General features: G+C 37.9%; 1 protein-coding gene across 18 annotated transcripts in view; it reads left to right on the top strand.

Annotated features, from left to right (window-relative positions):
- The window catches only part of LOC141449342 (H(+)/Cl(-) exchange transporter 7-like), a 131,088-nt gene that overhangs the window by 37,324 nt on the left and 68,474 nt on the right, over positions 1 to 25,290 (top strand). For all 18 annotated transcript variants that reach the window (XR_012455467.1, XR_012455466.1, XR_012455465.1 and 15 more), the window contains 5 exons: positions 20,336 to 20,392; positions 20,471 to 20,669; positions 21,548 to 21,669; positions 21,737 to 21,880; positions 23,504 to 23,675. Coding sequence is in view for 15 of the 18 variants with exons in the window: in XM_074118681.1 (XP_073974782.1) it covers positions 20,336 to 20,392; positions 20,471 to 20,669; positions 21,548 to 21,669; positions 21,737 to 21,880; positions 23,504 to 23,675 (694 nt within the window). In the remaining 3 variants the exon portion in view is untranslated. The remainder of the gene's footprint in view (positions 1 to 20,335; positions 20,393 to 20,470; positions 20,670 to 21,547; positions 21,670 to 21,736; positions 21,881 to 23,503; positions 23,676 to 25,290) is intronic.

Below are 25,290 nucleotides of genomic sequence, written 5' to 3'. Positions count from 1 at the left end.
ATGTCATCCACATAGGTACGGTCGCGGAGTATCTCAGAGGCCAGGGGAAAGGAAGCCTGAGAGGTCAGAGCTAATTCTTGAAGGACGCGACATGCTAAGTAGGGAGCTGACGTGGTTCCATAGGTCACAGTGCACAAACGGTACTCCTACACTGGTTGGCTCGTGTCAAATCGCCACAGTATGCGTAACAAATCCCTATCTTCCGGGGGGTGTTGTATCTGTCTAAACATTTGGCGAATGTCGGCCGTAAAGACCCATTTGTCCACTCTAAATCTGGTAACCACCTTCCAGATATCGAGCTGTAAACGGGGTCCAGGGAGCAAGAGCTCATTGAGGGAGATGCCTGAAGAGGACTTCTGGGAAGCGTTAAATACTACACGAATCTTTTCCGGGGGGTCGTCTAGACGGTGTACCGCATGATGGGGAATATAATAGACAATTTGACCTGACTTGAGAGGAGGGGCCAGTTCCATATGATTCGAATCTAAGTAGTCTTTCATAAACTCCACATAGGGAGCACGGAGATGTGGGGACTTGGCATGACGGGATTCAGTTTGTAAGAGACGCCTTAAAGCAATCTTTCTGGATTCACCGAGGCAACACGGACTGGTTTTAAATGGCAGTGCTACTGAAAAACGACCATCAGGAAGTCGGAAATGTGACTTCGAGAAGCACTCTTCAGCCTTCAATTCGTCCGGGGTGAGAGGCGAAACCTCCGACACTTCCTCCAAGGCAAACATCCTTTCCATCAGGCGAGACAAGACTAGGTCAGGGGGGTGTGATATAGATTGGGGGGTTTTACCCGAGCCGAGTCGGAGTACCGTGGGTTAGGCAGGAATTGCCGGCATATGAGTGACTAGAGAGGGACGAACAGGTGAATCAGAACCTTCGAAGAGAGCAACCCCGGCAGAAGTTATGGTGGGAGGAAGAGTTTCAGGAAGGAAGGTATTACAAGTTTGCAGCGGACGCCGCGTTCTAATCAGACGTTGAGGTTTCGGGGGCGGAAGTTGGATAGCCAAAGTTGGAGGAGTGGGCTGCTGAGTGATGACTTCCTCTTGGGGAGTAGACCTGACTTGAGCGGAGGACACAGACAAACTAGGGGGGCCTGACTGTTCCGACTGCACGGGGAGTTCAGGGTTATTGCAAGCAATCTGTTCCGACTCGGACCGGTACAAAAGGGTTTCGGCCGAAGGCTTGTTTTCTGGGCTAGACTGGTTAGCAGGTGCCGGTAGTTGACCATATTTATGCTTGAACAAAATTTTATAATAGGTCCGATATAACTTGGAGTTGGACCTGCTGTCCTTGACAGAAGCGTGAAAACAAACCCGCCTCGAGGGGAAGCTTCTCAAGGGGCCAGACATAATCCAGCCAAGAGTTGTTAGTCGGGCGTTGGGGGAACCATTTTGTGCCCGGATTATTTGACTAAGGTCGATGGCGTCAAAAACCGAGGCTGAAAATACTACGTCTACAGGACTCGGTTCGTTAAAGGTTGGGTCGGCTAACTGTTTATCCGCTAAATGCTGCCAATCCTTAACAGGGAAATAAGAGGACGGTGCATCTGGGACAGTCTTGGTGACTATGCGGAAGGGGACTTTGATTTGGGAAAATGGGGGACATTGCCTTAAATTGGTAGAAACTTGACCTACGACTTGGGTGGCGATGTTGCCTCCTATCCCTCGAATCCCACCTGACATAGGGTTGTAGTTCAATTTACTTTCTTTGGCGAATTTCTTGGACATCAAATTTATCTCACTGCCTGAATCCAGCAGGGCACGAGCGCGATACCACTGGCCATCTCCTCCAAGGAGATACACCAGGGCAGTGGGGGAAACTGACATATCGGACGGAAAAGACTTTACTATGGACTGACGTGGGACATTTGCCGAGTGACACAAACGGCAGCGTCTGCGACGGCAGAACGCAAAGGTGGGCAAGGGAGGGGTATCGCGCCTGCCAAGAACCTATAATTCCGGCGGGGGAGGGGGTGCTGGATGTCGTCCAAAATACGTTACAGGATGTACGGGGGGCAGTTCGTCGGACGAGGAAGACGACGAGGGTCGAGACTCAGAGTCCCTAACCCTGCCTAGAGGCAGATGAGGCTCAAAGGAGCTGGGAGGAAGAAGGGAGCGTCTTGGGAAGGGAGGCGGGGATTCAGGTAAGTCCTGGGAGCGTACCCTTTTGGGAGGAGATTTGGGCCTCGAGGGTCGAGAGGTTCGCAGGGACATCAATGGAGGAATTCCAGGGGCACTAGCTCTTCTCTGACTAAGGCTGGCAGATGGTGGAGGGGGGTGCAAGGAGGTATGATGCTCTCCATGACACTTCGCGCACCCGACCTGGCAAGGACATCGGGATACTGGGTGATAGATGGAAAGACAATTGGTACATAGGTTCTTTTCCGTAACCAAATCCCACTTGTCACTCACTGACAAGTTAACGTAGTGAGCGCATTTAGACAGGCGATGTGGATCCCCACAGAGGTAGCACTGAATGGAGGAAGAGGTTGAGGAAGTTGGGGCACGAGGAGTAGAAGGGATAGGCTGTGGCCCTGGAGGAGGTGAAGATGATGAAGGTCTCCGTGGTGGACGAGGTACAAAATGGACTGATTTGGGTGAGTACGGTTTAACCTGACTGGGCGAGGGGATGGAAGCTGGTTGATGAGAAGGAGGCGTGGGACTAGGGCTGGGACTAGCCTGGACAGGAGGAGGGGGGTCCTCCTTGGCGACAATGTAGAAGAGAGTCGGTCCCCTTGGTCCTTTAGGAAATCCAACACTTGAGAACTGCAAGGCAGCTCGTCAAAGGATCTTAGGTACTTCTTCCTAAATTCCTCTTGTAGACCGGGGGCCAAATTGGACAATGTAATGTGGCAAAGGAGAAAATCGAGAGGGTGAGGGATGGAACACTGGCCCAGTAAAATTTGTCTGCTTGACAGCCAGGCGATGCACGCTTCTATGCTGGGCTGAGGCTCTGGGAAGTGAAGGAAGTTGTCCACCATAGCGCTGGCGACCCTCAACCTTCCCTCATATCGGGCGTCCAGAGTCTCCCAGGCATAGAGGTATCCTTCCTCAGTGGAGGTGGCATTCTGGACGATGGACAAGGGGGGCCTTTCAAGCATGATCGAAGAGCCTGAAGCCGCTTGGCTGCAGGGAGGGCTAGTCTATGAATCTCAGACTGAAAATTCCGTTTGAAATCCCCATACGTCAACACATCCCCCTCAAACACCGGAATCTTAGGGATGATGAGCTCCTGCAGCTGCCTTCTGGCGAGCTCCACAACGGACTCATCCACTACGCCAGTGTGGGAAGAGACAGACACCGGGGCAGGCTTAATGGAAGGAGGGGGGGTAGCCAAAATCGGCAAGACAATAGAAAGGTGGGCGAGTTCAGCCTGTTCGTGGCTTTGAGACAGCGCCAAGGCAAGAGGGGCACTGTAGTCCGATGCCAAAGGCCGCAGCCATTCCCAAGCCTCTTTATCCACTGTCTGGGACAGAGACCTAAAAATGGTGGAGAGCTGCTCAGGGGACTCTGGGTCCAACAATTGAACGTTTCGAGTCCATTGATCCAGCCTGGCAGTGAGGTGGCGGCATCTAATGACATTCAGATCCCCACTGGCCTCAGACTGGATGGACGATCGCGGAGTTTCCTCCTGCGAAGGGGGAATGGGAACTGGCGAACGGGGAGGGGTAGTCTTCTCGGTGAATTCTTCCATGTTGTACAGGAAGGCTAGACAAGCAGGTTGTGCTGGCGAGAAAAAGAGTTATGTACAATTGTCAAAATAATAGCACAATACAAAAAATATAGACAAAATAACTAAAATAGACTAAGTCACTTGGTAGCTAATGCCAGTAGTACATATAGAAAACACAAAATGAAAAAATACAGTTAATTAGGTATACTAATATAAGAAACAAAGCTGAAATAATAGTGTACGCAAGGCGTTTAAGTTTTATAATTAAACAATAGGTGATATGAAGGAATATATAAATATATACAAACAAATATAACAAACAAAAAAATTAAGGCTATAGTAGGCCAACCATTTACCTTACAATTAATGCCAACGCGTCGTATGAACAAAATATCATCAATCATATAAGTAAATTATTTCAACAAAAGGCGAAATTATTTACGAGAAAAAACAATAGTGTTCTGAAGACTGTTTCCCGGGTTTCGGCACCATGAAAAATAGTCAAAAGGAAGGGGGCGGACAAAGACGCAATTAAACTTAAGGCTGGAATAGTGGGGGACGCCACCAGTCTTCAGAACACTTTGCAAATTAACCATAAACTTTATTCACAATTAAAATGTCTTCGAGGAGATACAGACAAAATATATACAACTAGTGAAATAATAATAGATCTGAACACCAGTGTATGTGACCCTTATACTCTTTGGTGCGGAATACGCACTACTCTCAATGAATAAGTATTGGTACAAAACAATATACAACGGGGAAATTAATTAGACTAATTATTTGTACAAGGCACAATATATCAGGGAAGACTTAATTGCAATAATTATTGTACAAGGCGACATACAACAGGGAAATTAATTAGACTAATTATTTGTACAAGGCACAATATATCAGGGAAGACTTAATTGTAATAATTATTATACAAGGCAAGATACAACAGGGAAAACTTAGAACAATTGGTTGTACTAGGCAACATACAACGGGGAAGTTAATTAGAATAGTTATTTGTCCAAGACAATATACGTATATCAGGGAGAATTAATTGTAATAATTATTGTACTTATGTGAGTCACTATCCTTAAAGTCCAAAGGTTTGAGCTCATTAAATAATAAACTAAGACACAGTTTTCTTAGAACCTTGTGAACACAAACCACAGTTTTAATAATACTACGCACAACAAGAAAAAGCTGATGCTAACATGGCCGACATTCTTCTTCACAGTGACGCATGGCTTGCATCCTACTAGGACCTCCCCTCTCTCTCCTTGCTCACCCAATTCCGCCAACTGACTAAAGGGAAAAACAAGTCTGGGGGGCCGCTACTCTTGGGGAATCAAACACGATGGTTTCGTATAATAATCAGCTAGATTTGACCCAGGGGTCATATCAGAATGGATTTGTTTGATAAATAAATTAATGAGGAATCAAATTAAGAGTCTCCAAAAATATTAAGATCAATATGAGTATTAATTACGTAGCCAGTATTAAATTTGAATGATGCGAGTCCATCCATATTATTAACAAAAGGTGTGAGAGGTTTACATAAATTAAAATAATTGTTTGATTTTAAGGAGGTAGAAAAAGACAGTTCCTAAGACCCCTGAAGTATTCTTAAAAAGAAGTCCACCTAATAGAGTTGAAGCTGAACAAAGGGTTACTTGGAGGTCTTGAAGGAAGAATTATTAATGAACTGTAAAAAACTGGAGATAATAAGTTGATAGAACAATTATGTAAACTGTTCAAAGCTGTCTAAATACTGAAATTATCCCAGAAAAATGGCTTAAAGGAAATGTAATTTTGCTATTTAAAAACGGGGAAAGAAAATTCTATAAATTTCCAAATTATTTATGGCAATAACTACTAATTTCGAAAAGATGTTCAATCGAAAACTAGAGGAAATACTCGAAACTTAAAGCTCTTTAGAAATATTTTTATTCATATTTTTGAAAAAGGAAGACTTATTTAAATTTGAAATGAGGAACGAAAGATATAGAAGAACTGGACTAACGTGAAATCAGCAAAATTCTTCAAAGAATTGTGAGGACCCCGAACTTAAATAAACTAATAATAAATAAATAAGGAATTTTGTTTTTACTGCTTAATGGCATTAAATAAATTGTAATTGCTCCAATATTCCTCACAACCATATGATGGAATTAACTCAATATGTGTAAACAAGAAATTTATTTATTAAAGCTCGTTAACAGATAGGTATTTTTCCACTTTTGTTTTTATAAAGTTTTCTAAAATGTCAGGATATTCGTGTATTTGCCCGATTCCAGTTCCCCCAATTTCAAGGTGTTTTAAAAGATATAAGACACATAGATCAAGAGAGGTAAGTTGGTAGCATATTTTACTGTTACATATTCACTATGTGTCTGACAGAAAATCTTTTTTTTTTTTTTTTTTTTTTTTTTTTTTTTTTTTTTTTTTTTTTTAAATTTATTTTGTTATTTACAATCTGTATAATACACTATACAATAAGTAAATAGGGAGATTGAAGTATAGAGGCGTGAAAGGCAGGAGGAAAGAAACTGCCCAGCGGCAGCACTTTCTACAGGATATTAATTTTAAGCCTTCAGACTGCGAGGAAGTCGCGGGGCCACTGGCGATTCAGTCGGCGAGGAGGATTGTTAGGAATGTTAGAGGAGGCGAGAGACTGTACTAGAGGATTGGAGCAAGTGGAGAGAGCACTATGGAATTTTTGATATTTAGTCTTGGCTAATTGGTGTACGAAAGGTATGTTGAGGTCGTTGTGTAGAGTGAGGTTTGTTACGTAGAAAGGAGCGTCAGCTATCTGTCGAAGTAGTTTTGATTGAAATGTCTGTACAGTCCGTATGTTTTTAGGTTTGGCTGAACCCCACAGCTCCAGACCGTAAGTCCACATTGGTTTGATGATAGTACTGTATATTAATCGTTTGAGTTCAATAGGTAATTTGGAGCGTCGTCCAAGAAGTCTGTAAAGTAGTTTCGCACGTTTTGTCATTGCTTGTCTTTTAAGTCTAGTGTGTGGGTTCCACGTGAGTCGCTTGTCTATGTAGAGCCCAAGGTAGCGCACCAGATCTGTATAAGGTAGAGGATTGCTGTTGAAGAGAACAGGTGGACAGGAGCCCCGCTGGAGAGTAAACGTGGCGTGCTGGCATTTCTGTGAGTTCATTTTAATCCGCCACTTCTTGGCCCAGAATTCTATTTTATGTAAGTGTGTCTGTAATTTGTATGAAGCTGATGTAGGATGTGTACTTGTGGCTAGTATGGCTGTATCGTCTGCATATGTACAGAGTAGTGTAGAGGGTTGTACAGGTATGTCTGATGTGTATACTGTGTAGAGAACGGGGCCAAGTATACTCCCCTGCGGCACTCCCGCCCTCACTGTGGAGAAAGAAGAGATTGCTGAGCCAGTACTAATTTGAAAGAACCTATCTGAAAGATAGGAGCGCAAAATGAGGTAGTATGTTGAGGGAAGATGCTTTTTTAGTTTGAACAGTAATCCAGGATGCCAAACACGGTCGAAAGCCTGGCTTACGTCTAAGAATGCCCCTGAGCAATACTGTTTTTCCTCCAGTGCTGAAGCAATAACATCAACAACCCGGTGGCATTGTTGAATAGTGCTATGATGACACCTGAAACCAAATTGGTGGTCTGGTATAACACCTAACTCCGACAATATGGGGTTAATACGCTTAAGTAACAGTTTTTCAAGAACTTTTCCTAGAGTCGGCAGTAGGCTGATAGGTCTGTATGATGAGGGTAGGTGAGCAGGTTTTCCAGGTTTCGGAATCATTCGCACCACTGAATACTTCCAGGATAGTGGAAAGTATGTAGTACGAAGGACAGAGTTGTAAATGTAGGTGAGGAAGATGATAGCTTTTTTAGGTAAGTGGCGGAGAATTTCAGAGGTGATGAGGTCATATCCTGGAGACTTTCTAGGTGGAAGATTCTTGATAGTGTATTTAACGTCAGAAGGAGTAAAGGCTTTTGGTGGTAGTGCGAGAGGAAGTGGAATGCCCAGTTCTGTTTGTATTTCATCCATGTGTATATCGTCCGTCATATCAGGATGAGGTGTAAAGACATTTGTCAAGTGATGAGCAAACAATGTAGCTTTGTCCTCGTCCGATTTCGCCCAAGTCCCGTCTTCCCGTTTGAGTGGAGAAGGAATATGTTTGTAGGAAAGTAGCCTGCGTGTAGCTGTCCAGAGAGATTTACGGTCTGTAGTCAGGTTTGTAATGAAGGCGTCATATTTTTCAATTTTTAGCTTTTGTAAATTTCTTTTCAGTTGTCTTGTGAGTCTAAAGTACATCCGTTTGTCGCTAGGATAACGTGTCCGTTGCCAGAGGGCTCGGGCTCTCCTTTTTTCTTTTATGAGTATTCGTGTTTCTATAGGTAAGTTATATTGTCTAGTATTCTTCCGATGTAAGTGAGTAGTCGATTCCCAGATGGAAGTCTGTATTGCGTTAGTCAGCGTGTAAACTGCTTCATCAATTTCGTCAGCAGTTTTTAAAGAGAGAGATAGATTAAGTTTAGTGTCAAGTAAAGTTTGGAAGTTATCCCAGTCAACAGGTCCCGTAATTAGAGAAGGGCGAGGCGGAAGTGTCTTAGGTGTTGCAGTTAGTACCAACAGCACAGGACTGTGGTCAGAGGAAAGATCAGTAAGAGTATAGATGTCTGTACATTGTGAAGATGTCTGAGAGGTAACGAAAATGTCTAGGATGTCAGGCAGTTTAGAGAGAGCTGTCGGCCAGTAAGTTGGTTGATCAGGGGATAGTACCTTGTAGTTAGAGGAAGAAAGAACATTGAGTAGGGTGCGTCCTCTAGGATTAGTTGTGCGACAACCCCACTGCGGATGTTTAGCGTTATAGTCCCCACCTGCCAAGAATTTTGGCCCCAGTTTGCCAAAGAAAGTACTAAACTCTTGTGATGATATTGCTTTGTTAGGCGGACAGTACACCGCTGCCACATTCAGAGAGAATGGCTGGCAATACAATGTAACTGCCACGGACTGGAGAGCATCAGTTTGCTCAGTGAGGAGCAAGCTGTGAATTAAAGAGGAGCGGATGAGAATGGCTGCGCCACCATGGGCAGTGTCGTCCGGGTGGTCTGCTCTGTAAGTAGTGTAGTCAGTTACATTGCAGTAAGATCGTCCGATAAAGTGTGTCTCCGTAATTAGGGCTACGTCAATTAGTTTGTCATGTAAGAAAATGTCTAGTTCGTCTTTGTGGGAATTCAGCCCGTTTGCGTTCCAAAGAAGTATTGCTAGTGATGAGGAATTTATTTTACAAGTCGAGGAATGAGATCAGTCACTAGGGTAGTGAGAAGGCTGATGAGAGGATTGATGAGTGATTTGAATTCAGAAATGAAAGAGGTCAGTACAGTAGTAACGTCAGTAGAAGCGGATGAAAGGTTAGTCGGAGACCCCGCGACTCCAGCGTAAGAAGGCCTTTGATAAGTTGGTGGCTGAGATGGATGCGGATGCGAAGTTGTAGATAATGGAGGAAAGTCTTTTGGAGTAGGTGGTGGAGCAGCTCCCTGATGCAAACGCGGCTGCGGACTGCGGCCGTTTTGGTCTCTTGACTTTCTTCGAAGTCGCTGAAGTTCCTTATGCACTGTGCAGCCCCTGTAGGTAGCATAATGCCTTTCTTGGCACAGCGCACATGTAGGTGGGATGTCCCTAGGTTGGGGGCAGTCTGAGGAAAAATGGTACTTAGCGCATTTTTTGCACGTAGGAGTATAATTGCAGTAAGATTTGCTGTGGCCATACTGCATGCATCTTTTACATTGAATTATTTCCTCAGTTTTGTAGGGTTCCTCAACCTTAATTCGTGTGTACAGGACTGAAGTGATCTTGAATATTTCCTGGTTGTTCTCTTGTGGTTCCAAGTCTACAAAAAACAGAGGAAGTGATGCTTTAGTAGCTGGATGTTTCACGTTGCTGACATTTCTCACTTTGTGCCCTAACCCTTCCAGATCTTCTTTGATGGCTTCTGTAGGAATAGTGTGGTGTAGATTTCTCAATACCACCCTAAACGCCTTATCTTGCTTTAGCTGATAAGTGTGGTACTGTGCTTTATTTTCTTGCAAGAACTTAATTGCTGCTCTGTACCCCTCAATGGTCTTCGTTGATAACATTACCTTGTCAAGTCTCGATTTACAATCGAAAGATGAGGGTCCAAGAAGTTGAGTTAGTGTAGTGCAGAATTGTAAATAGTCTTCCACGTTTAAGATATATATTGGAGGAGGCTTGGGTGATTTTTTCTCACTGGCCGATGCATTAGCGTTCGGGATTTCTCCGTCATCTTTTACACTTAAAGGTGCAAAAGGATTAGGTGTGCAGAAATTGATAGTATTACTGAAAGGGGTAGTGGAAATAGTGGAATTAACTGACTGTAGGGACTGGGTTCGAGTCAACTTTCTTTGCACAGCAGTGCTTTTGGTTTTAATTTTATTTTTCTTTTTCATAATTTCAGATTTATTAGTGCTTGATCTTTTCACTGTTTTATTTGTTTTATCCAAAACATCATTACTAGTTTTATTATTATTACTAGAGAAAATACCACTAGCACTGCACGAACCATGTGATTCAATGCCTGGTGAATCTGTATGTTCCATTTAAGCCATGCGACTACTATTGGAACTAAGTGTCCAATCACTACTACAAATTTTAAATTCAAATAACTTACCTAACCTACTAAAAATAAGTCTATTCAAATTAAACTATTTACAAAAATTGTCAATGTGTCATCGCACTCCAATGTCTAACAAAAAGAAACAATAACAATAAACAAAATAAGAAACAATTTAACATTAAATAGTCACTAGAAACACACAATAAATTAATAAGTTTGCAGAGCAAAAATTAAACACACTGAAACGTACAATGGCGAACCAGCTGACAGAAAATCAGAATTTAAAATGTGTAACTCAAAACGCTAGAATCTCACTCCTGCGATCAGTGGCGGACCGTGGTATTAAACAAGAAGGATGGCTCAAAGAAAGATAGTAAATGTTGAAGGAAAACGGCCTCATTATTTTGTTGCACCCTCCAGCAGGAGGTAGTAAATTAGAGACAGTGAATTTCTCCATGATTCACCTGTCCGGAATGTGCGGACCGGTGAATCCGGTGAATGTCCGGATCAAAATGCCAACGCATTCAGTCTCTCTATTCCATAGAATTGCGTAAGAACTTCTGCAATTCTTTGGTATTATGTTTGGAAAAATACTTCTTACCTATATTTCTAATCTTATTTTTAGGTTTAAGCATAATTATTTACAATAATTTGAGTTTCCAAGCAATATTTTGAATTTTTGCATCTTTTGTTCAACTACGCGAACCTTTTTTTTTGAAGAAATATTTATCTGTTGAAGTTTTAAGGGAGCTCTCATTGTTATTAAAAAACAAAGTCCCAAAAGTCACTTCCTTTCTCTTTGTCAGAATAGAGAAAAATAAAAAGATAAAAATCATCATAAAGACCTCTCTGAATATTTAAATAAGAAAAGATTGCGAAAAACAGTTTAAATGTTGGTGGTTCAGTTCACTCTACACTCATACAATTCAAACTGCCACTTTTAATCCAGTTGCATGCTGTTAATGGCAAAATAAAATGTTGGCATGGTTCTCAAGAAATAGCGCTGCGATTTAAAATTGGACGAAACTGATGGCAGATTTATTACGTTCCTTTAAAATTTCTGAACGAGGTTCTTCACTATCAAGTTAACATAGGGGAAACTCTCTCTTGTGTTGGACTTCTTCACAAAAGAATCATTCTCAAACACATTCCTGCCTTTGTGCAAGAGTTTTCCGAATGGAAAACTGTTCCCGCTCTTTAACATCTTAAACACAAATTATTCGTCCACTTCTACTCATTTCTTTAGCCTTGCGGAAAGAAATCGCTAGCCCTCATCCCTGAGGTATTATCATTCTAGGGCGAATTGAACATGACCTCAAAGCACCCTTTACTCGCCTTACGTCTTTGTTTTGCGCAACTGTTTGGAGAAGCTTATTTTTTTGAAAGGAGCTTCAGCATCTGAGATCAGTGGAGCCTGGAATTTTTTTTCAGTGCACTGCTAGTCCGCGGACAGTGTTCTTTCGAAACAGACAGCATTGTCTATCACCGGACAATAACTGTAAGAAGCTGCTAGGAAGAGAGAATCTTAGGGCCTTCTGTATTCGAACCCCAGATCTCCATGTTGAAATGCTGTACAAGCTAAACCTCTGAGTGACCCCTTCCCTTTTCTATCTGCATCTATTATTGGTACTAATGGTTATCTTTACTGGCGCCTGAAAGGCAGCATTCCAATGCTCAAGATGAGTTATAATAACATTCTTCGAACGATATCTTAAGTTACGAGGGTCGTTTGAAAAGTCCGTGCAAAAATAAAAACTACTTAATTTTTTGGGGTAAACCTTTTTTATTTTTCAACATAGTCTCCTTTTAGGCTTATACACTTCGTCCAACGCTGCTCTAGTTTGTTGATCCCTTCCGAATAATAGGATTTGTCCAAGTCTGAAAAATAGCCATTCGTTTCTGCAATCACCTCCTCGTTTGAATAAAATCTTTTTCCCGCCAGCCATTTCTTCATATTGGGGAAGAAATAGTAGTCCGAGGGAGCCAAGTCTGGAGAATAGGGGGGATGTGAAACGAGTTGGAACCCTATTTCCATTAATTTTGCGTCCACAACTGGTGTGAGCTGGTGCGTTGTCGTGATGGAAAAGGACTTTTTTGTGGGCCAATCGTGGGCGTTTTTCTTGCAGCTCGGTTTTCAAACGGTCCAATAACGATGAATAATATGCACCTGTAATAGTTTTACCCTTTTCCAGATAGTCGATGAGGATTATTCCTTGCGAATCCCAAAAGACAGTCGCCATAATCTTTCCGGCCGAAGGAACGGTCTTCGCCTTTTTTGGCGCAGATTCCCCCTTGGTAACCCATTGTTTAGCTTGTTCTTTGGTCTCAGGAGTGTAGTGATGTATCCATGTTTCATCCACAGTGACGAAACGACGCTTAAAGTCCTGCGGATTCTTCTGGAACAGCTGCAAACCGTCCTTGCAACACTTCACACGATTTCGTTTTTGGTCAAGCGTGAGCAATTGCGGCACCTATCTTGCGGATAGCTTTGTCATGTCCAAATGTTGATGCAAAATATTATGTACCCGTTCATTCGAGATGCCCACAGCACTAGCAATCTCACGCACCTTCACTCTTCTGTCATCCATCACCATATCATGGATTTTATCAATGATTTCTGAAGTAGTAACCTCAACAGGGCGTCCAGAACGTTCAGCGTCACTTGTGCCCATATGGCCACTCCGAAAATTTTGAAACCATTTATAAACTGTTCTAATCGAAGGTGCAGAGTCACCATAATGTTTATCAAGCTTCTCTTTAGTCTCCTGAGGTGTTTTGCCTTTCATAAAGTAGTGTTTAATCAACACACGAAATTCTTTTTCGTTCATTTTTTGAAAATCACTCGACTTCCTCGATTCAAACGAATGCCAAACACAAAGAAATAGACCGATCTGGCTGAAACTTGGTGTGTGTTCTTCCAAGAGATGCTACTAACTAAACTTAACCTCGATACGCGCCAGTGGTCCTATCTCTCTGACTTTGCACGGACTTTTCAAACGACCCTCGTACATACCCATAGTTTTGGCGAGAGTGAAAATGTTTTAAAAAGAGAACAAAGTTCTGATTTTCCTGGTTGCAAGTCCGACTCAATGGCGGAATGAAATTTTCTTCGGTGTTATTTTGTTTGCAATTTACATAACAAGTGCCTGGGAGCCAATACATTTAAATCCCAAACACAATAAACATTCATAAAAGAGAAAAAATAAAATTCAAAAGAAAAATTTTTTTTATAACCTTTATTTAGATTTTTACAACTGCACAGAAATCAATGCAATATGTAAAACAGATGGTCGATAATAGAGTGTGCTAATAGGCTAGGCTAGGATAGGCTAATAACCACTTACCAAAAATGTTTGTAATATTAAATAAATATCTTAATTGGTTAAATGCCCAAAAATTTTAAAGAACAATTTTAAATTAGATTAATTCAATAAATCCAATTCAGAAAAAAAATAATTCATCTACTCGTAAAATAGATCTAATAGAATATTTTTTAAAAAAATTAATTCAAATCTAAATAATAGAGTGTTTAAATTTGTTTTTGGAAAAACATGTGAAACCAGAAAGATATACTGATAAAATTTTGTGAGGTATCGCAAAGGTAACAGGGTTTTAAACTTTCTGGAAAGCAATGAAGTTATTTTGTTCAAAGCCAATAATGTCCTAATCGACCGCAATAAAATCCCAAGAATTAAAAATGTATCTTAGCAAATAGATCCACCTCGATGTTCGTTAATTTGATACTGCCGAGCTATAGAACAGAAATAGTAAGTACGCATCAAGACGCAAATCACGATTGAAGAATTTAAGGAAGCTGTAAAAAAGAAGAAAAATATAATTCTTCAGAAGACGGCATTTCAAAAGAAATTGTCAAAATTTGCCGATAAAATAGTATTAAATTCTGAACCTCCTCAATTTTATTCTAGATAAATATTGATTAGGACCTATTTCCAAACTAACATGATTCATAGAATGCGGATCCAGCTAAATATAGACCTATGGCATTTGTAAACAGTATACTGAAGATTTTTACTTATATTAGCCCAACGAGTGCTTTTGAGCGAGGACCAAACAAAATCTTTGCCAGAACACCTGGCAGGATTTACATCTAAGAGATGCTCTTGGAATATATCTTCACATTGTATTCAATTATAGAAAACAATATCAGAATAAATGGGCAGCATATATAAACAGTTTTCTTGGATCTAAAGCAGGTTTTCGATCTATATTCGAAAATTATTAGCTTTATATTTACCGACATTGAATCAAACAACCTAACTTATGGTCGCTTCGGGGTTGATCTAAGGAGATCCCCAGAGTCTAATATACAGGGTGACCAGAGTTATATGCTCCACCCACTTTTTTTTTTAACGGCAGGAAATTTCGAAAAAATAAAAAACACGTATTTAATCATTTTTAGTATAGTTTATTTTCAGTGATTGACCCATTTTTTTAAACCCCTGTATCTCGAGATACAGCATCCAACTTTTGTTTTTCAAATGGAACGTTATATTTTTTGTTGCATATTTTTGTAGTATTTGAGCTCCTAAAAACAACAAATTTTTTTTTGAAATCGGTTAGGTTTTTCAAAAGTTATGGTAATTTAAAATAAGAAAAACAAATTTCAGTTTACTGTCAAAATTACGTTATTTTTTTTAAAGAATCTGTTCAAACTGGGCACAACCAACGGATAGGCAAGCCAAAACTCTGGACTCCCACGCTTTGCTTGTAGCAGCACTTATGGTAGCGAAGTCAAGATCTAGGCAGGCTAGAGTAATTCGACGTTTCAGATCATCGACTGTAGCCACGGGATTAAGGATACTTTACACTTTATTTTTTTAGGTATCCCCACAAAATATAGTCCATTTGGGTCAAGTCCGGAGATCGAGGTGGCCATTGGATGGGACAATGAGTCCTTACGCACTTTTAATGGAAATTTCTGCCCAGCTAACCTCGAACCACTCTCGCAGGGCAACCATCTATTTGAAAATACATATCTACCCGACGTTGTAGATGAACATCTTCAAGCGGAACTGGCAAAATGTCTCTGAAAAAAAAGTTGGATACCTTTCACCAGTTAAGTTCTCTCTGTAGAAGTATGGGCCGATTAGTTGATTTCCTAAAACTCCACACCAAACGTTTGTAGAAAAAACAACCTGAACGTCGAATAATTCTAGCCTGCCTAGATCTTGACTTCTCCACCATAAGTGCTGCTACTAGCAGAGCGTGGGAGTCCAGAGTTTTGGCTTGCCTATCCGTTGGTTGTGCCCAGTTTGAACAGATTCTTTAAAAAAAAACGTAATTTTGACAGTAAACTGAAATTTGTTTTTCATATTTTAAATTACCATAACTTTTGATAAACCTAACCGATTTCAAAAAAAATTTTGTTTTGTTTAGGAGCTCAAATACTGTCAAGTCCTGTAACTTGGCTGTTTTTAATTGCCACTATCGCCGATAGATGGCATACGCGTACCCGCTGGCAGCAGTATTCTAGTTCGTATACATACGCACCGCCCGGAAGCGAGGACCGTGCGACTAGTGATCTTTTCTGCCTAGTAATTAAGCGTTTCCTGCTTAGCTTTCTGAAAAAACAGTTTTTTTGTTCTCTATCTCTTCTCTAATTTCCTGTTTCCTTTTCCTTCTACTCTCTACTATATAACTTCACTTCTTAATCTGAATTGCTACAAGTTACATTGCTAATTTTGTGTGTTCTGATTGGTTTTGTTCTCCGCTAATTTGTGCAGTAACCGCTTTACGTTTGCACCTTGGGCTATTTTTCTACAATTACTTTCCTCACACGTACCCAAACCGCACTTCCGCTTCCGGGACACGTCCGCTTCCGCTTCCTTTCTGTTAGTGGTTTTCTCGTCTGTCCCTTTTCGCTTACTCCTATATACTATCTGTCATCAATCCCGCCTCACAAGAACGCTTATTGGGCCTATCCAGCTCGACCAAGGTGCGCTTGTTCCCGCCAACCGCTACCCGAGAAGGTAAGATTTGTTTGATTGTATTTCTCTTCCTTTCTGTTTCCTCTGCTCTTCCAGAAACTGCTATCTTCTTTCATATCTTAGTTTATATTAGGTGATATATTTATTCGCTTATTCTCGCGCTCTTGTTTACGCGCTTTTGCGTAGCGTGTGCAATCTGCCTATTCCTGTTGGTGTGCCGCCTTGTCGGCGCGTACAAATACTATAAAAATATGCAAAAAGAAATATAACGTTTTATTTGAAAAAACAAAGTTGGATACTGTATCTCGAGATACAGTGGTTTAAAAAAATGGGTCAGTTACTGAAAATAAACTAGACTAAAAATGATTAAATACTTGTTTTTATTTTTTCAAAATTTCCCGCCGTTTAAAAAAAAAGTGGGTGGAGCATATAACTCTGGTCACCCTGTATTCCGCATTGTTAATTGGTGATCTTGTGAGCTAATTCAGACATTTCAAATCATGCGCATTCTATGAACAGCAGTGTCGGTGAAATTTGAATGGCGTAAACGACGGCCTGATATTATTAGTCGACATCTCGATAGATATTAAATTTAGTAAAACAGTTTCACAGAAATCTGTACTAAAGAAATATCCGCCATTTTTGTGTAAATAAACAAACAGTAGAAATGAAAACAAACTTTGATTATCTTAGTATTACTTTTTCGAATTTAGATAAACAGAGGAAAATAAAGTGCCTAGAGTTGTTCCATAACAGAACGAATAAAAAAACCGAATTTAGAGCGGGTCAAACGGATACCAACGATAATCTTAAATTTTAATTTATTTTTTAATCGACTTAACTCTAGAATTATTAACTGGCTTACAAAACTGTTAAGGATGAAAACCACATTATCCAAAAATTTGTTACAATATGCTCCTTTTATTTGATTGACTTCAACCGAATATAAAGGCCAATTGGATTGACCAGGGAAAGAAATTTTATATTCTTCCAATAAATAGATATATTTAACTCTCAGAATTCAGCAACATAAAAATGAAATTGTTAAAGCACGTTGAAAGAGATAGGGCATCCTCCTGTAACGAACATTTTTCCAAATTCTTATCTTTTTCAGATCATTTTAAACTTCTGTACTTATTGCCAGCTAAGACAGGGTAGAGCTCCAAATTTATAAAAACTTATATTAGTCCAATTAAAAGGCTTTAGTATGGTAAAAGATTGCTAAGAGGGATAGGCAATCTCTCATTAATATTTTGTGGGAAAATCCGGAATTTTAGGAGAATGTCTCAACATACTTCAAATCGCTCCATAACGCTGTAAACTTGTAAATCATAAACATTTTTTAAAATCCGAGGCTATAAACATAGCTAATAATTTTTCTAGAATATTTTATTGTACCATTCCAACTAATAATCCTTACATTTCTTTTAACTACTATGACAATAGAGTTTTCGCATTTTCTTTATTTTCACAAAAAAATAAGAAAAAATAAATTAGCTTTCGATAACCTGCTGAATTATGAGATTTTTTTATTTATCCTCTGATTAAAACTGTCCGGTATTGTTAAATTGCTGTGGTAGTGTTTGTATGTAAAACGGAATAAGTTCCTTATTTTCATTTATTAAAACTGTCCGGTAGGACAGTTGTATAAGGGTTGATCGTCAAAAACTGCACGAAAAAGCGTAACGTTGAAAAACACCCAACTTTGACAATTTTTTTCTATTTTTCTACAAAAGATAAAATTCCCAAATTTTCTTTAAAATATAGGGCAAACCCTCCTTTATAACTCTAATTTTGTTGCAACAACCCAGATCTAATAGGCTTCGAGAAAAAAGTTGCCGAAAATGAGCAAAAACCGCTTTTTCAAAAAATGTTCTTGTTCTTGTTCTTGTTCTTGTTCTTGTTCTTGTTCTTGTTCTTGTTCTTGTTGTTGTTACCTTTTTTGTAAACAACGTAGCGCCTAAACGCGTGAACCGATTTTCATGAATGAGGTGTCATTCGATTCGGAATTTTATGTAGATGTGCCTTTTGGGGGTCTCGATCCTGTAAATTGAATGGGAGAGGAGTTAGCCCCCTTTATGTAAGGCCTCTTCCAAAATTATTATTACTAATTACTCTGTAAATCTTGGCCCGATTTTGATAAAATTTGGTAGGATGATAGGGTTAGGGCTCCCCTACGTAACATTAAAGCGGCGATCAGCTCTTACACTTGTTAAGGGGAAGTATAGCAATCGTTGCAAATTATCGACACGTGAACCGATTTTCATGAATGAAGGGTCATTCGAATCGAAATTTTGTACAGATTTGCACTTTAAAAGTCTCGACGCCGTGCCTCATAAGGAGGGGAGTTTGCCCCACCCAAATAAGACCCTTTCTAAAACTATTATTACCAATATTTCTATAACGCTTAGTCTGATTTTGATAAAATTCAGCCCGAATATGTGGTTAAAGCTCCTCTACGTGGCTGTGAAGTGCCATCTTGCTCTTACACCTACTAAGAGGAAGTACTGAAATCGTTAAAATTACCAATGAGTGAACCGATTTACATCAATGAATTGTCGTTCGATTCAAAATCTTTGCCTTTTAGGGAGAAGTACTGAAATCGCAGTTTAATTTTGCTATTTACGTACAAATACCTTCCTATGTTATTCTAAACGCTTTTTCAAAAAATTGTTATTGGGGATTAGTTGGGGGACCGCAACTATAATCATTCTTTAAAAAGATTTCTCTCGCGGTTGTTACGGTTCCGACTTAACACCTTATCAGGTTATAATGATAGAATTGCTCATTCCAAATTTTAAAAAAATCTGTAAAGCAGATATGTAACTTTGCAAAATAGACAAAAAGAAAATCTTTCCAAAAGGTACAAAAATCTCTTTAACAAAAACTTACAGTTTAAAATGTTAAGTATAAGGGTTGATTAAACGCCAAAAGGTACACAAATCAGCAAGTACCCATCAGTTCATTAATACTTCATTAATATTTAAGTAATTTTGCTGCTTTAATTTTCATTAATATTTTTTAGAATTTATTAGATGTCACAGACCCTTATGCTGGCCACTTCATTTATAATATTTTTTTGTTATATTTATGATAAATCATATATATGTACATGCATGTTAAAGTAGAAAAAGACAAAGTTAGAGTAGGCTACTGTCTTGAATTCGTCTTACCGAAATATTCGAGAGCACAAATAACACACAGTTATAACAAGTAGATTATTCAACAACAATTATTGATTTCTCAATTGTAATTTAACTTAGTCCCCTAATTTTACTTATAGTAAAATAGTGGAATAATTAGCTGTCCTAAAATTATGCATATCTCATTTATTTTATATTACATATATACAACATTGTGGGAAGAACACCTAGATGGAGAATGTAATTGAAGAAAACTATATTATTTGCGATAAAGCCAGATAATTATTTCCTATTATTATAAACGTTTGACTACTACATAAAATAACAATTACTTTAATCGAAGAATGAACTTAAACCGGCGATTTTTATTTAAAAATAAAAATAAACAAAATCATTAATGTTTGTTGGTGTAAGTTTTTTTTAAAAAAGGTTTTGAACTTTTTAGCCTTATACTTTTTTTCTTTTTAACCTGTAATTAATAGTTTGATTATTATAGATAACTAGATATTACAGTCAATCTACAGTGCTACTTGAACAAATATTTTGTAGACTAAAATGGCCAGCATAAGGGTCTGTGACATCTAATAAATTCTAAAAAATATTAATGAAAATTAAAGCAGCAAAATTACTTAAATATTAATGAAGTATTAATGAACTGATGGGTACTTGCTGATTTGTGTACCTTTTGGCGTTTAATCAACCCTTATACTTAACATTTTAAACTGTAAGTTTTTGTTAAAGATTTGTATCTGTTAATAACGTATGATTTATAACAGACGAACACTTGCAAAACAGAATTTCTTTAATCCATATACTTCTGTTAAGTTACTTAACATACATTTGTTCAATCCTGAGGAGGAATGTGGACGGTTTAGGAATAGAGATCATTTTACTTTGATATAAATAATCGATAAATCTTTAAACTTTTTGGCAGAGCAAACTTATCGTTCGAGAAAACAACTATTATGCAAAAGTAGTGTCTACATTTGAGGTAGGTAAAGTAACGGATTGTTAAAAAACAATCATCACGTAAAATGTATGAATATAAGTACAATTTATTTCATTTCAGACATTAGACTATGAAAAGACTCAAGATGAAATTACGAATAATGAGGAAATAAAACATGGACTGCGCCTAAATTTTGTATTGGCTCTTCAGAGGAATGTTGTGACTTTAATCGTTGCTTTTTCGATATCATTATGTGTAATGATCATACTTCAAGTAGAGCATCATTACTTAGATTTCAAATTTGATTATCTAGCAGATTGTATCCTTCAATATTGGTTGGTAGGATTATTTTAATTGCCATATTTAAAGAAAAGAAGAAGTGTACATCTGCAAGGTACATATGAAGTAACAGCGTGCTATTTTTCTTATTTCTTGGAGCGAATGTCTCGAATTGCAATTAGTGTAGAAATTATAAAGAACATTTTCAATCACACATATACATTACAATTCATGCAAACACATTCAACCAGCTTCATTAAGGATGCTAACCAAACTTGATATAAAATATCAAACTGCCAGGGCTGTCCGAGTAACCAAAAAAAAAAGACATGTTCAGTGGCGACAGATTTCTTCTTGGAGCACTGCGGCTCTTTAAATCGTTGAACAAAGCACCCTCAATCTTCGTAAAATAAGATATAAAAGTTGAAAGTCTTTGAAACCGTAACCTAAAAGTTAGTTTTGGATTGTGAATGCCTGCTGAGATTTCAGGCGCAGCGCGTATGTTTCTAGGCCACAGAGGATCTAGTCCCACATTCTTGGATCAAGTTTAATTTCCCACATTCTTGTTCTTGATCTTGAGTCCTAGAGAGAAGGGAAAACAGCTGGTTTTCAGATTTGAAAGGGGGTTTACTTCCAGATGATTTTCCTTCGCTAAGAACATGAAATGCATCATTCAGGTATCCTCGATATCCTTGAATTGGAACATCATCCGCGAAAACGTTTTCTTATTTACACCTGTAGTACAATTCAAAGTCATTTTCCTGTAAATTACCTTATCATACAATTTTAGTTTTTTTTTTAGGCGAGTTATACCAGTTAATCGTTTCTGTATAAGGGTGTATATTAAATTACTGCAATGGATATCATAACCCTTTCTTAATTTCCTTACATATTATTTTTTTAATTTCAATACTCTAGACCTTGAAGATTATTATGCAAAACCAAGGATACAGAGTTTTTTTCCTTTTTACGTCGGTTGGATTCTCTTTACATTGATACCAGGAATGCTTTCAGGTTTACTTACTATTATGGTAATAGAGGTAAGGTTTTTAATATTAAACATCTTATTGCTTTTAAATATGGGAGTACAATAAATTCATTTTTCAGCCCGTTTCAGTTGGTAGAGGCATGCCAAGTATAATTGGATTTTTAAACGGCATTCAATTTCAGAGGATGTTAAGCTTTAAGCTTTTAATTGCAAAAGTTATCAGCACAATTCTTATGCTTATGGCCACTCTTCCGGCAGGTATAGTAAGTATCATCAATTAATGTCTAATCAATTTCGTGTACCTCTTACAATTGTTCCCTTAATTTAATTATTTATGTGTTAAGAACTGTAATTGATATATAAAATAATTATAAACCATTTAGTGATGACTTCACAAATATATTAATGTAATTTCATCTTGACCTAATATTTTATAAAGTTTTCAAGGTGTAAAATTTACAAATAATGTAAAAAAACCTAAGTCTTAAGTTGTGAACACTAAAACTTGAAAAATTCTTAAATTTCCTTTGTATGATCTTTCTTGTATGGCCTTTCTTTGTATGGTCAAAATAAAAGAAAAAACCATACAGAACAAATGTTATGCTTGTTGAATATATTGTGTTGATGGGAGTGTCTAAAAATGGTATGTGTTGAGCTAAAAGTGGTTCCTAGAATCATACATGAGTAGTAATGGGTGTGAAAGTTCCAAAAGTTGGTTAAAACAGATTCTTGGCAATTTCTTGTTTTTTTAAAAACTTAAATTCGAGTATATGTTTCTTAGCTCCATACTGAAATTATTGGCAATTGGATACATTATTCTGTAAATCATCCAAGTAACCTAAGTTTTATCCTATATTATTCTATGCTAAAATTTAAACGGCGTTAAATTTGGAACCATGTGAATTTACTAGATCTAGATGATGGAACAATGAAGTTTTTTGTTTTGCTGTAGCAAAAGGCGTTGTGAAGGCTTTTTTTTTGCGAACGATTTACAATCTAAACTTTCATTAAACAACAAGCAACTTCGCTACACTGTGATACTCCAACCTGTTTTGACATTTGGAATGGAACTTTAGGGCTCAGCCAAAGCATCTAGTTTCTACTAAATCCAATCCTCCCAATAAATAAAAAAAACAAAAAAAACACATTCCGTTGAACCGCAAATGCCCCTTACTTTGTCTCTAACTCTACCTTGCACCGGGCTCCTTGTTTCCTATGTTTCTGAAGCTGCAAGAGCCCACTATGTTAAATTCCACACTTCAATTTTCTAACATATTAACCCTCTAGTTTTCCAACTTAGTACATTGCTAGGAAATCCTCCAAGACGATTAAAGCGCCGGTGGTCACGTGGTCCGAATGACGTAAGTGCTAGTGCGCGATAGTAAAATGTTATTTCTTTGGGAGTTTCACCAATGGGTGAATTCTGCCCTCATGCCTCATTTATTTATACTTTGTATCACGCTGTATCAACTCTACTTGTTGCAGAAATGTACGCTGTTGTGAAAATAAATAATGTCAAATAAAAAAAAAATATTGGGAAGTCGGACCTAACTATTCGCGGACATTACTTTAAATTAACTTAATCACTGAAGTCTCGGAGTAGAGTCATTAAGTTGAGAGTAGTAAGCCCAGAGAGCATTGCCAGTTTGTGTGCTAATGTTGCCTTATGTTGTTTGAACATTTAGGCTAATTTTTGCGATCGATTGTTCATGAAGGACATGTATAATTTTGGGGTTCTAAGTATAATAGTGGAGATGGCAGCCAGGAAAATATTTGTTTATAGTTCGAATGTTTGTAACACTGGGTTTGTGACACAATATATATGTATATAATTAAGTGAATGTTTGAAACATTTTATCAACCCATTAATTTTCTTTGTTATGAAGGAAGGCCCTATAATGTATATGGGCGTTATTTTGGGTGTAAGAGTGCCGATGATCCGCATCCCATTTAAAAATGTCAGGTGCTTCAAATTACTACAAAACGATCGTGAAAAGAGAGATATGGCTTCTGTGGGCATAGCAGCAGGAGTGTGCGCAGCGTTTATAGCTCCTGTTGGTTCGTAAGAGTTTTCTACTAAATAATAACTTATAGGCAAGTGTTCTTTCTGAAGTTGTAAGGTAATGAAGGATCACAAAGATTTCGCCATGAAATGAGCGAGCGCAGTTTTCAAAGATTCACCCTTCTTTACCATATAACTGCTTGTAAAGAATTTCTATTATTCTATATATCAGTAAGCCAGCAACCTCTCCAAACAAATTATATCCACAATCAGCCCAATAGCCTACCCAAAATATGTTCCGAAAAAAAGACAGTTTTAGATTTTAAGAATTATATTTCAGCTCAGTTTATATCCGTTAAATGAGTTTGAATACGAGTAAACAAGGGCCATATGTTCACGAACTGTTCTACGACCGTGTGTGCATACTAACGCAGTTGTCTTCCTGACGGGAAAAACTAATAGTTTGCAGCTCTTGCAGAAAGATGATGTAATTTTAAAAACAAATTATAGTTATTTTCTAGTCACTTTATTTGTTTTACTGGTATTTAAATTTTATTAAATGTAACAATTTATGTCAGATAGGAATTAAAACTTTCCGTACGGCCAGTTGTATGTGGGGTTAAAAATTGCATTAAAAAACTAATGTTGAAAAACACCCAACTTTTTTATATCATTATTTTTAGACGGAGATAGTGGTTTTAGTAACAAAGAAAACTGTTGTTTTTATCGGAATATCATGTGTAAGGAGGAAGCAGTGAAAATTTAAAAAATAAAAAATCAATCTTTCTTTAAAGTACCTTGATGAACTGTTTCCAAAATAGTTTCCTGTTGTATTATTTCCCCAAGGAAGAAGTTTTATAGTGTAACATTCGGAGAGTCATCCAGGGTTAGCCATGGAATATTTACTTTCTTTTACTAGAGGAACAATTGTCTTTCGGATATTGCCTTTTCAGATAAATATGACCCATCGCTTTAGTTTAAAATGAAAATTGATTTTAAGGAATGATTTTGTGGCCACACGACGCAATTTTAAATTTTATTGTAGTAAAACTATTTTCTAAACAAATAATATTAGGTACGAATTCGAAGTTGTAAGAAAAACAACATGACAATTAGTTTAACAGATAGAGTTTCAATCAGTTTACACATGTAGTATTGAATCGAGATATTTGTCGTAAAGTTAACTATTAGAATAGAGTTAAAAAATGTATAATTTTTTTTTTGTTGGATCGAATCTAAATAAATCATAAAAAAGATTAATAAAAAAAAAATTAAACGAATAATAAAATATTATTATTTATTTGTTATAAATAAATTTAATCATACAAAAATTATTTCCTCTTTGTAATTAAATTTAAACATTTACAATATTTCCTTCGCTTGATTTGATTGATTACATTAATAATAACACACACAATGCGAAATTGGGAGATTTGACTTCCGTTGATGTTATAAAATTACTAAAAAAGTGTCTGATGCGAACACTTTCTTACTACGGTTCTCAATTGTTTACTTAAACACACCAGAAAATGTCTAAAACGAATTTTCTCAGCAAAATCATTCAAATAAAATTTGGGATAAATACGGATATTATGGGAAATGTAGAAGACATTTCTGAAAAATCCATTAAGTAATAATGTGGTACTTTCATGAATGTTTGGAATTTTTAAA

The sequence above is a fragment of the Rhodnius prolixus genome, unplaced genomic scaffold (assembly GCF_049639745.1).
Source record: "Rhodnius prolixus isolate KJV_2025 unplaced genomic scaffold, Rpr scaffold_2, whole genome shotgun sequence".
NCBI classification, from domain to species: Eukaryota; Metazoa; Arthropoda; class Insecta; order Hemiptera; family Reduviidae; genus Rhodnius; species Rhodnius prolixus.
The sequence above is the reverse complement of the archived record's forward strand: the minus strand, read 5'-3'. Positions and strand labels throughout refer to the sequence as shown.